The sequence below is a fragment of the Moschus berezovskii genome, chromosome 18 (assembly GCF_049115385.1).
Source record: "Moschus berezovskii isolate FMDL1 chromosome 18, NW_MosBer_1.0, whole genome shotgun sequence".
NCBI lineage: Eukaryota > Metazoa > Chordata > Mammalia > Artiodactyla > Moschidae > Moschus > Moschus berezovskii.
This window is the reverse complement of record NC_142477.1, coordinates 62,637,072-62,649,928: the sequence shown is the minus strand read 5'-3', so window position 1 is coordinate 62,649,928 and position 12,857 is coordinate 62,637,072. Positions and strand designations below refer to the sequence as shown.

At 35.2% G+C, this 12,857-nt stretch overlaps 1 protein-coding gene across 2 annotated transcripts in view; it reads right to left on the bottom strand.

The window, feature by feature from the left end:
- Positions 1-1,364: 1,364 nt before the first annotated feature.
- RNF180 (ring finger protein 180) overlaps positions 1,365-12,857 on the bottom strand; it is a 306,778-nt gene continuing 295,285 nt past the window's right edge. For both annotated transcript variants that reach the window (XM_055422004.1, XM_055422005.1), the window contains one exon: positions 1,365-2,393. In XM_055422004.1, the coding sequence (XP_055277979.1) occupies positions 2,194-2,393 (200 nt within the window). In that variant the 3' untranslated portion in view covers positions 1,365-2,193. The remainder of the gene's footprint in view (positions 2,394-12,857) is intronic.

Here is a 12,857-nt window from a genome sequence, read left to right as displayed (position 1 = left end):
TTGCATTACAAGAGACTCTCAAGAGTCTTCTCCAACACTGCAGTTCAAAAGCATCAATTCTTTGATGCTCAGCCTTCTTTATGGTCCAACTCTAACATCCATACATCAAAAGATCCATAACTTTGACTACATGGACCTTTGTCGGCAAAGTAATGTCTCTGCTTTTTAATATGTTGTCCAGGTTTGACACAGCTCTTCTTCCACAGAGCAATTGTCTTTTAATTTCATGGCTGCAGTCACCATCTGCAGTGATTTTGGAGCCCAAGAAAAATAAAATCTGTCACTGTTTCCATGTTTCCCCATCTATTTGCCATGAAGTGATGGGACTGGATGCCATGATCTTAGTTTTTTGAATGTTACTTCATGTATAATTACAATCAATTTTTAAAGTAAGTTAGAAATGAATGAAGGCATATTTGCTAGAGCTTATAAGCCAGGAGTTGCTTGGGAAATGGCTACAATTTATTTTAAAGTTCTTAAAATATTGCTTCCCACATGTGTTTTGTTAAGTTTTCCTGACATATATTTTAAGAAGGCAATATTTTGCCTTAACAATATCATCTTTACTTTGATAGAAATCACTGATTATAAATACCCATTTTTGTAAGATAATACTGAAGTTTGCCAACAATGCTATTTCACCAAGATATAGTTTAGTCACTAGACTACAAGCATTATATATACATATATATATATTTTACTATAATATATGTGTGATGATTGATCTGTTTCTAAAATGTATTTAGTCTTCTGATTTCTGGATTTGATGCTATCTGATTTACACTGTTTTCTTTCACAGATATAATTTAAAACACAATAAGCAATGTCAGAATAAAATTTTGTATCACTATTCCATATTTTCTTAGAACATCACATACTGTCAGTTAAATGTTTTTATTCAAATACAGTCAGCAGTTGGGACAAAACTGGACTTTCCGTAGACTGATCAATCTCAATTTGTTTGAAAGGCGGTAGTATTTTTAGTGCCACGAGAGAATCCCGTACTTACCTTTTATTAAAATATGCCTACTGCCTTACCAAGTATATGGCATCATAGTATAAAAATGTTGAATTAGTAGTTCATAATAAAAACTTTGGTTCTAGGTTACACAAAGGCCACCTAAATGATAGAAATAAACAAGTTTACTTCTCTGTGCTTAGTTTTTTCACTTTTAATACTGGACTACCTACCCAAATTCTCTTTTGTACTGGGATAATTCAGATTTCCTTTTTAAAAATATTAATGTGGGAAAACTAATTCCAAGGAAGAGTGTAATAATAATAAGCCAAGTTTTTGTTCTATAAACCCTTAAGCCTATTTCCAACAATTCTTATTCCAGACAGAAAATTAGTTAATAACAATGAAAAAATTTAAAAGCCACTCTTTATTGTACATTTACAATATATTTGACGACCTCCAAATTAAAAGAATCACTAAATTAATTACAGTTTAGACATGCATTTCTCTGAAAGTAACTTTTTAATTTCTTCAGGTGAGTAATCCTGCTATTGGAAAAGTGTTAATATAATTTTCTAAGTCTTTGTTGGTGTGAATTAGTTTTATTTTTATTTTTCCTTTTTTTTGTTTGTGTTTACTATTCTATTCTTGTAATAGTCTAAAATGTTGCACTACTGATATTATTAGGTCTGTTAAAAAAAATATATAGTCAGCTGTGTTGGTAATAGAAAGGAAACTAAGGACATAAATAGAGATCACTGGAAAGCAAAACTGAATATACCCTGCTAGATTAGTTCCCAGAGAAGATGGTTTATCTTCAATGTATATAACTTGCCTGAGAATAGGTGATGATTACTAAATAGTTTATAATTAAAGATAATATCTACTTATATTACCATTTCATTTTATAGTTTTAGTATTTTTAAGTGGAGGGAAAATCTCAGTCTTTACAATATGTGTAAAAGTGACATTGTAAAATTAGAACCACAAATCCCAAATCAAAGAAAACTGTAAAATTAATAGCGCATTGTTGCTAAGTGCTAATAGATTAGATCTTAAATCAAGTTTAGTTTCTTACATGAAACATTCATAAATAAATCCATTCTCATATTTTCTATAAACACCAACAATTTATATAATACATTATAAAAACTTCAAAGCACAGTTTAAAAATGTTTAAGTATTATTATCTACATCATTTGTAATTGTGCAACAGTATTAAGGTATGAAAATTCCTAAAATGGAAAGAAAAAATAGCAAAGAAAGCAGAAAACAATGAATCCAATGACCCAGTTCACTGAATAAATATAGATGATCACCATATCCATGTCAAACCACCATCCACGGCTATCATCCTCAAAGTGCAGATAATCCATCCTGTGTGCACCATGTGGAAACTGCCTTCTTGTAACTGGAGCTGCACGTCTGTGGAAACCTAGAAGATACATGAACATACAGTGTAAAGCCCATTAAATTCAGATACGTGCTCGGAGAGGAAGCTGCATTATGAACACGAGTATCATGACCAGAGCATTATCTTGATTTCACTGAGTGGTATATATTGTATTCCATACAGTTTTTCTTTTTAATGATAAGCAACTATTAGAAGTCTTTTTCAGTTAAAGCTTCTAAGGGGGACAGTAAAATTAGCGAAAACATGGAATATGCGCTCAAGAGACTCTTCTTTTTTAAAAACTGAGGTATAGGTGATCTACAATATTAGTTTCAAGTAGATAGCATACGATTTGATATTTTTATAGATTATACTCCATTTAAAGTTATAATAAAATATTGGCTATATTTTCTGTGCTGTACAATATATGCTGTAGCTTATTTTAATACATAGTGGTCTGTTCTTCTTAAGCTCCTGCCTCCGCCTGTCTCCTTCTTTGCCTATCCCCGCTGATAACAACTAGTCTGTTCTCCGTATGAGTTTGTTTCTGTTGTGTCATGTTTACTCATTTCAGTGTTCAGATTCCATATATAAGTGATCACATACAGTCTTTGTATTTTTCTGACTTATTTCACCAAGCATAGTATCCTCCAGGTCTATTCATATTGTTGCAAGTGTCAAAGTGTCATTCTTTTTTCAATGGCTGAGGAATATTGCATTGTGTGTATATGTATATCCCATCTTTATCCTTCATCTGTTGATGGACACTTACATAGGCTATTGTAAATAATGCTGCTATGAACACTGGGGTACATCAGTTCACTTCAGTTGCTCAGTCGTGTCCAATTCTTTGCAACCCCATGGACTGCAGCAGGCCAGGCCTCCCTGTCCATCACCAACTCCTGGAGTTTACCCCAAATCATCTCCATCGAGTCGGTGATGCCATCCAACCATCTCATCCTCTGTTGTCCCCTTCTCCTACTGCCTTCAATCTTTCCCGGCATCAGGGTCTTTTCAAATGAGTCAGCTCTTTCCATCAGGTGGCCAAAGTATTGGAGTTTCAGCCTCAACATCAGTCCTTCCAATGAACACTCAGGACTGATTTCCTTTAGGATGGACTGGTTGGATCTCCTTGCAGTCCAAGGGACAATCAAGACTCTTCTCCAACACCACAGTTCAAAAGCATCAATTCTTCTGTGCTCAGCTTTATTTATAGTCCAGCTCTCACATCCATACATGACTCCTGGAAAAACCATACATAGCTTTGACTAGACGGACTTTTGCTGTATAAGTAGTGTCTCTGCTTTTTAATATGCTGTCTAAGTTGGTCACATCTATTCTTCCAAGGAGCAAGCATCTTTTAATATCATGGCTGCAGTCACCATCTGCAGTGATTCTGGAGCCCCCCAAAATAAAATCTGCCACTGTTTCCACTGTTTCCCCATCTATTTCCCATGAAGTGATCGGATCGGATGCCATGATCTTAGTTTTCTGAATATTGAGGTTCAAGCCAACTTTTTCACTCTCCTCTTTCACTTTCATTGAGAGGCTCTTTAGTTCTTCACTTTCTGCCATAAGGGTGCTGTCATCTGCATATCTGAGGTTATTGATATTTCTCCTGGCAATCTTGAGTCCAGCTTGTGCTTCATCCAGCCCAGCATTTCTTATGATGTACTCTGCATATAAGTTAAATCAGCACAGTGACAATATACAGCCTTGACGTACTCCTTTTCCTATTTAGAACCAGTCTGTTGTTCCATGTCCAGTTCTAACTGTTGCTTCCTGATCTGCATACAGATTTCTCAAGAGTTAGATCAGGTGTTCTGGTATTCCCATTTCTTTCAGAATTTTCCAGTTTGTTTTGATCCACACAGTCAAAGGTTTTGACATAGTCAGTAAAGCAGAAGTAGATGTTTTTCTGGAACTCTCTTGCTTTTTAGATGATACAGCAGATGTTGGCAATTTGATCTCTGGTTCCTTTGCCTTTTCTAAAACCAGATGGAAGTTCACGGTTCATGTATTGTTGAAGCCTGGCTTGGAGAATTTTGAGCATGACTTTACTAGCGTGTGAGATGAGTGCAATTGTGTCATAGTTTGAACATTCTTTGGCATTGCCTTTATTAGGGATTGGAATGAAAACTGACCCTTTTCAGTCCTGTGGCCACTGCTGAGTTTTCCAAATTTCCTGGCATATTGAGTGCAGCACTTTCACAGCATCATCTTTTAGGATTTGAAATAGCTCAACTGGAGTTCCATCACCTCCACTAGCTTTGTTTGTAGTGATGCTTCCTAAGGCCAGTTGACTTCACATTCCAGGATGTCTGGCTCTAGGTGAGTGATCCCACCATTGTGATTATCTGGGTCATGAAGATCTTTTTTGTACAGTTCTTTTGTGAATTCTTGCCACCTCTTCTTAGTATCTTCTGCTTCTGTTAGGTCCATACCATTTCTGTCCTTTATTGTACCCATCTTTGCATGAAATGTTTCCTTGGTATCTCTAATTTTCTTGAAGAGATCTCTAGACTTTCCCATTCTATTGTTTTCCTCTATTTCTTTGCATTGATCACTGAGGAAGGCTTTCTTATCTCTCCTTGCTATTCTTTGGAACTCTGCATTCAAATGGGTATATCTTTCCTTTTCTCCTTTCTTTTGGCTTCTCTTCTTTTCACAGCTATTTTTAAGGCCTCCTCAGACAGCCATTTTGCCTTTTTGCATTTCTTTTTCTTGGGGATGGTCTCGATCCCTGTCTTGTGAATATATCTTTTCAAATTACTGTTTTTGTTTACTCCAGTAGTATATCCAAGAATGGCAGTGGAAGACCAATTGGTAGTTCTATTTTTAGTTTATTGAGGAAACTTCATGCTAATTTACATTGTGGCTTTACCAATTTACATTCCTACAAACAATGTACTAGGGTATCCTTTTCTCCAAATTCTCATCAATGTTATTTATGGTCTTTATGATGGTAGCCATTTTACAGGTGTGAGATGATACCTCATTTGCATTTCTTTGATGATTAGTGATGTTGAGCATCTTTTCCTATTGGTCATCTGTATGTCTTCTCTGGAGAAATATCTGTTCAGGTCTTGTGTATTTTTTAATCAATTTTTTTGATACTGAGTTGTATCAGCTCTTTATATATTTTGGATATGAACTCCTTATTGGTCATGTAACTGGCAGAAATTTTAAGAGAATAATTTTGTTCTGTCATTTACTTGGGGCAAGTTAATTGATCTCTTTGATTTCAGATTTCTCATCTATATCATCTTATTTTTTAATTAAAATTTTCTTAGGTTCATTCTTTTGATATTGAGCTGCATGAGCTTTTTATAAGATTTAGAGATTATTCCTTATCGGCTGCATTGTTTGCAACATTTTCTCCCAATCTATGGGTTGTCTTTTCATTTTGTTTATGGTTTCTTTTGCTATGAAAAGCTTTTCAGTTTAAATAGGTCCCATTTGTTTACTTTTGTTTTCATTTTCATTACTCTAGGAGAAAACTGAAAAAGATATTGTGGTGATTTATGTTAAAGAGTGTTCTGCCTATATTTTCCTCTAAGAATTTATAGTATCTGGTTACATTTAGGCTGTTAATTCATTTTGAGTTGATTTTTGTGTATGGTGCTAAAGAATGTTCTAATTTCATTTTTTATATGTAGCTGTCCAGTTTTCTCAGCATCATTTATTAAAGAGAGCATCTTTTCTCCATTGTATAGTCTTGTTTCCTTTGTCATAGATTAACTGACCATAGGTGCTACATGGGCTCTCTACCTTGTTGCGTTGATCTTTATGTCTGGTTTTGTGTCAGCACCATACTGCTTTAATGACTGTAGCTTTGCAGTGTAATTTAAAGTCAAGGAACCTAATCTTCCAACTCTGTCTTTCATTCTCAAGATTGTTTTGGCTCTTTGGGTTCTTTTGTGTCTCCATACACATTTTAAGAACAACCCATGAAAAAATGGGCAAAAGACCTAAATAGATGTTTCTCCAAAGAAGACTTACAGTTGACCAAAAGGCATATGAAAAGATGCTCAACTGTCAGTAATTATTAGATAAATTCAAATCAAAACTACAGTGAGATATCACCTCATGCCAGTTAGAATGGCCATCATCAAAAAGCCTACAAATAACAAAAGCGGAAGGTGTGGAGAAAAGGATCCTTTTTTACATTGTTGGTTCTTCCCTAGTGGCTCAGAAAGTAAAGAATCTGCCTGCAATCCAAGAGACCTGGGATCAATCCCTGTATCGGGAAGATCCCCTGGAGAAGGGAATGGCTACCTATTCCAGTATTCTTACCTGGAGAATTCCATGGACAGAGGAGCCTGGTAGGGTATAGTCCATGGGGTTGTAAGGAGTTGGATACAACTGACTGACTACCACACACGTCTACATTGTTGGTGGGAATGTAAATTGGAACACCCCCTATGAAGAACAGTATGGAGGTTCCTTAAGGAACTAAAAACAGAGCTACCATATGATCCAGCAATCCCACTCTGGGGCATGTATCTGAAGAAAAACATGGTTCAAAAAGATACACGCACCCCAATGTTCAATGCAGTGCTGTCTACAATAGCCAAGATATGGAAGCAACCTAAATGTCCATCTACAGATGAACAGATATAGAAGATTTGTTATATATACACAATAGACTATTAGTCAGTCATCAAAAACAATGAAACAATGCCATTTGCAGCAACATGGATCAGTTCAGTTCAGTCGTGTCTGACTCTTTGTGACCCCATGGACTGTAGCATGCCAGGCTTCCTTATCCATTACCAACTCCTGGAGCTTGCTCAAACTCATGTCCAAAACCATGGACTGTGTTTCATTTTGCTTATTTCCTTTGCCATGCAGAAGAAGCTTTTTAGTTTTAGCTTGTTTATTTTTGCTGTTGTTGCCTGACCTTTTGTGGTCATATCCAAAAATAATGACTGGAAAGGCCCATATCAAGGAGCTTATCCTACATGGTTTCTTACAGAATTTTATGGTTGCAGATCTTACATTTAACTCTTTGATATATTTTTGAATAGATTTTTTGTGTTCCATTGGTCAATGAGTCTATTTTTATACCAATGCCATACTGTTCTGATTAGTATAGCTTTGTAATATAACTTGAAATCATCAAGTGATACCTTCTACTCTCCTTTCTCAAGGTTCTTTTATTTGGGATCTTTTGTGGTTCCATATAAGCACAGCTGCCAATAAAGCTTGTGGTGGTGATAGAATTCCAGCAGAGCTATTTAAAATCCTAAAAGATGATGCTATTAAAGTGCTGCATTCAATTTGTCAGCAAATTTGGAAAACCCAGCAGTGGGCACAGGACTGGAAAAGGTCAGTTCTCATTCCAATTCCCAAGAAGGGCAATACTAAAGAAGGTTCAAACCATCAGACAATTGCATTCATCTCCGATGCTAGGAAGGTTATGCTCAAAATCCTCCAAGCTAGGCTTCAGCCTTACATGAACTGAAAACTCCAGATGTTCAGGCAGATGGGTTTAGAAAAGGCAGAGGAACTAGAGATCAAATTGCCAACTTTCTCTGGATCATAGAGAAAGACAGGGAATTCCAGGAAAACATCTAACTCTGTTTCATTGACTACACTAAAGCCTTTGACTGTGTGGATCATAACAAACTATAGAAGCAACAGTTAGAACCCTGTATGGAACAACTGACTGGCTCAGGATAGACAAAGGAGTACGATAAGGCTGTTTATTATCACCCTGTTTATTTAACTTATACACAGAGCATATCATGTGAAATGCCAGGCTGGATGAGTTACAACCTGGAATCAAGATTGATGGGACAAATATTAACAACCTCAGATATGCAGATGATACCACCCTAACGACAGAAAGTGAAGAGAAACTAAAGAGGCCTCTTGATGAGGGTGAAGGAGGAAAGTGAAAAAGCTGGCTTAAAAGTCAATATTAAAAAAACTAAGATCTTGGCATCTGGTCCCATCACCTCATGGCAAACAGAAAGGAAAAAGGTGGAAGCAGTGACAGATTTCCTCTTCTTGGGCTCTAAAATCACTGCAGATGGTGACTGTAGCCATGAAATTAGAAGACAATTGCTTCTTGGCAGGAAAGCTATGACAAACCTAGACAATGTGTTAAAAAGCAAAGAGATTACTTTGCTGACAATGGTCCGAATAGTCAAGGCTATAGTCTTTCCAGTTGTCACGTATGGATGTGAGAGCTGGACATTAAAGAAGGCAGAATGCCAAAAAATTGATGCTTTCGATCTGTGATGCTGGCAAAGACTCTTGAGAGTCCCTTGGAAAGCAAGGAGATCAAACCAGTCAATTTCAAAGGAAATCAACCCTGAGTACTCTGTGGAAGGACTTATGCTGAAGTTGAAGCTCCAGTACTTTGGCCACCTGATGCCAAGAACTGACTCAGTTGAAAGGACCCTGATGCTGGGAAAGATTGAAGACAGAAAGAGAAGAGGGCGACAGAGGATGAGATGGCATCACTGATTCAATGACCATGAATTTGGGCAAACTCCGAGAGATGGGAGAGACAGGGAAGCCTGGTGTGCTGCAGCCCACAGGGTTGCAAAGTGTTGAATACAGCTTGGCGACTGAACAACAACGTGAGTCTATACCAATTTTACAACTGTTTTTTTTTTTCTGTTTCTTTGAAAAGTGCTATTGGTATTTTGATAGGGATTGTACTGAGTCTGTGTTTTGCTTTGAGTAGTACAGACATCTTAACGATAATTTTTAAATTTCATTTTTTATTGAACTATAGTTGCCAGGTATATAGTAATATGTTATAGGTATACAATAAGGTGATTTACAATTTTTAAAGGTTACATTCCATGTACACTTATTATAAAATATTGGTCATATTTTTTCAATGTACAATATACCCTTATATCTTATTTTATACCTCTCACTTGTAGTTTGTACCTCTTACTCCCCTACCCCTATATTAATTCTTTTAATCAGTAAATATGGAATAGCTTTTCATTTAGTTGTGCCATCTTCAGTTTCTTTCATTGATATTTTATATTTTTCAGGGTTTACTTATGTAGATTAAAAACATGAAATTAAAAAGGATGAGATAAATGTTAAGTGGTATTTTAGAATAATTTTAATAGCCATATCTCAAATAACTTTTTAATAATTTCTAATAGTTTTGGTTGACTTGCTATAATATTTTTGATTATTTTTATAGCTTACAAAAAGCTTATACTAGAATGATGTGTCAGCTCTTCTATTTTTTTGTTTGCCTTACCAGTATTAGCTTCAATCTGATTTCTTTGTAGGATTATATTTGAGTTTCTTGTCTACCTTGTGTTGGTAGTATAGCTAAAACTAGATAATATAGTCCAAAATTCATTTAACTGGTCATATGTAAACTTCAACATATTGCAACACCTTGAAAACTAATAAACTAATGAAGACAGCTATTCATATTTTCAGACTTAGAGTTTTCCTTGGCTAATATTACATACCATCATAACATATTAAGTAAGAATGCCAGTGTCAGTCCTCACTAAGTATTAGTAAAGTTTAACTTTTCTTCTGTTTGAATAAACATTACAGAAATTTTAATGTTATTTTCTCACAATCCAAAGGATTGCCTTGCACCTTGCCTGTAGGCATTCTGTTTTGGAGACCATATCTAGGGGATTTCAATCCTAACAGCTTTCTACAACTATCTAACCACTGTTCTCTCAACTGTAGTCAATACTTTAAGAGGAAAGGCACCTTTTTGTTTGTGCAGGAGAGAGGGGAAGTGACAAGAGTTTCCCTCTCATTCAAAAATTATTCTAATACATTTTACTGGCATATATCTCATTTTATTATCAAAACACAAATGTTCCAAAGAAGTTTATATACCTTTTCAAAAATCTTTCCACAAATATAGACTGGATAACAGGTAATACTGTTACTGGAAATTATCGCCATTACTACTGTACTTTAAAATATGTGATTTTTCTGTCTCAAAGGAGCATGTAGAGACCTTAGATTCTTCAGATGCAAAAGTTTCAGTTGTTTGGGTTACGGAATCATGCTGGTTCCACAGTGCAGTCTCATTTACTCTTGATGTCTTGGTGTAATACTCATAGTGCCTCTTTCTAAGTGTCCTTAAGAGCAGTAATTTTCTTTATTGACGGAAAGAGAAAAAAGGCAGTGCAGGAAGACTCTGAACTACAACATCTGAACACCAGGCGGCGATACTGACCCAGGTGGCTTATGCAATATGGTTTTACAGGAAAGGTGGCTAATGATCAGTACTTGATTAATGTTGATTTCTTAATGTTTTTTTTTTCTTTTAAGTGGGGAAGGAGTGAGTAGGTATTTGTAATAATTTCGGAATTTTCACAACTGTAAACTGAATGAAATTATTATAATTTGTAAATCAAAATCAGACTAAAAGAAAATAAACTCACTGACTCTATTACTTAGTAAATATTAGATTATGACACTAAAAAAACTGCCAGAACACTCATTGCAGAGATTAACTGCAGATTCCACTGTAAAAATAACAAAATAATAAAAGTACCTAATTCATTGGGCTAATATGAGAATTAGATAAATTAATACATGCTAAGCACATTCCTGGCCAATACTGAAGTTTCAATAAATTATTCTTATTTTTTAATTAATATTGTAACTGTTACTTTCAATATGAAAAGCAGCTGCTTTTCTCAGTTCTTGTTCTTCATATTATTCCTGTCTTTTGTGAATAAATCAATATATTTGCCATTGTTTGTTCAGACAAATGGTGAGAAACTGTTTCCTTCAAGTATGAGTTGATCTCGCTAAGGCAGTCGTTAACTTTAAATAAACTGTCAGAGTATCAGACAGTGAAACTGTGGAATATTAAAATTTATGAAGATTATAGGTACTATCACTTAGAGGCTGAGGATTTAAAGATATTTTTAGACACGTTTCCTGTCTAAAGAAATTCATGCTCTAAAACAGTTTATCAATCTTTTGTAGTTGTTGTTGTTTCATTATCATCCCTGTAAGGAGGAAAAAATTAGTAAATTAAAATTTATCTGAAATATTCTAATCAGTAAATCAAATTAGCTTAAATCCAATTTCTCTCTACTGAGAGAAATTTAAAATAAGGAATAAAATTTTTTCAGGTGGGGTTGAGCTTGTGAGGTCCAAAAACTACTGTGACATCTAAGATTATTTTGGTGCCCCAAGAACCAGTTTTTGCTCCCATTAGAAGTGCATTGCCTAGGAGACAGCACACTTAAAAGCATATAACAGTCAATGCATATATTATATATAACCACTTCATTCCAAAATTGGATTTAAATTGGAATTAATGGAGTGAGAAGTTTCTGCACCAGGAAATCCTCACAGACTTAAGCACAACTTACTATTTAGTGATAACTTGATAAAGTGAATTTGTTATTAAGACATGGTTTAAAGAATAGCCAGTATTATTAGCACATTTTAACTATGGTATTTCAAGGTAAAGGCCACTTTTCCACTAGAGTGGAAATCATACTCTTCAAGGAATCAGAAAATTTGGATTTTTGTGCCAATACTGTACATACTCATTATTTGATCAAATCAAAACAGTTCCTCTGTATTGAGATACATATATTCATATGATTTTCTCCTTTAATCTATTAATGTGATGAATTCAAAAGTAGATTTTTTAGCATGTTGAATAATTTAAAAAAGATTTGTTACAGTGATGAATTAAGGTGATATATTTTCAGTGCTTCATCACTCCTTTAAATCCAGGATAAATTCCATGTGTTCCTGATACTGGTTTTTACACATTGATGAATTCAACTTCATATATTTTATGTGGCATTTTTATGCCTATGTTTGTAAGGAAGATTGGTCTATAATTTTCTGTTTTATGCAATATTTGCCTGGATTGTATCTCATGATTTTATTGTCTTCATAAAACATGTTGGCAGTTAGATGACAATTCTCTGTGGATCTTTGTGTGTCTGCATATCTTGCAAGCAAGAGGCACCAACTGTCTCTGTTCTGACACTGGCAATCCTGTGTTCTCTTTTTACTCTCAAAAATGGTCTGCATAAAATTAGAATTCTTGGTGGTTTGATAAATCTAACCTATAAAGACTGTAGTCTTTTCAGGTATGGTATAGATTACTAATGTCTTCTAGTTATTCTTGAGTACGTTTGGTAATTTTTATATAGCAGTAGTCGTTCTATTCAAGTTTTTAAGTGAATTAGACTAAAATTTCCATGGCTGTGGTAACTTTAGAGCTTTTCACAAATGTTCTGGTCTCCTGAATGCCTGGCTTATTTGCACTTCTCTGCCCCTTACGATTTAGGCATGGCATGAGACTTGACAAACGAAAATGAATGTCCAAAGAAAATATTGTGTGTATTGTTTCTGGGTAGCACATTCATCAGTTTGAGATGCTGCAGCAGTCTCTCTCCCTCTTCCATAACAACCTGTATCAGGCAGAGGCTTCTCTGTCATCCTGGGTCCTAAAGCTTAGGATGATGTGGAGCAGAGCACCCAGGGGTTAAAAGAGAAACTAATTCTGAC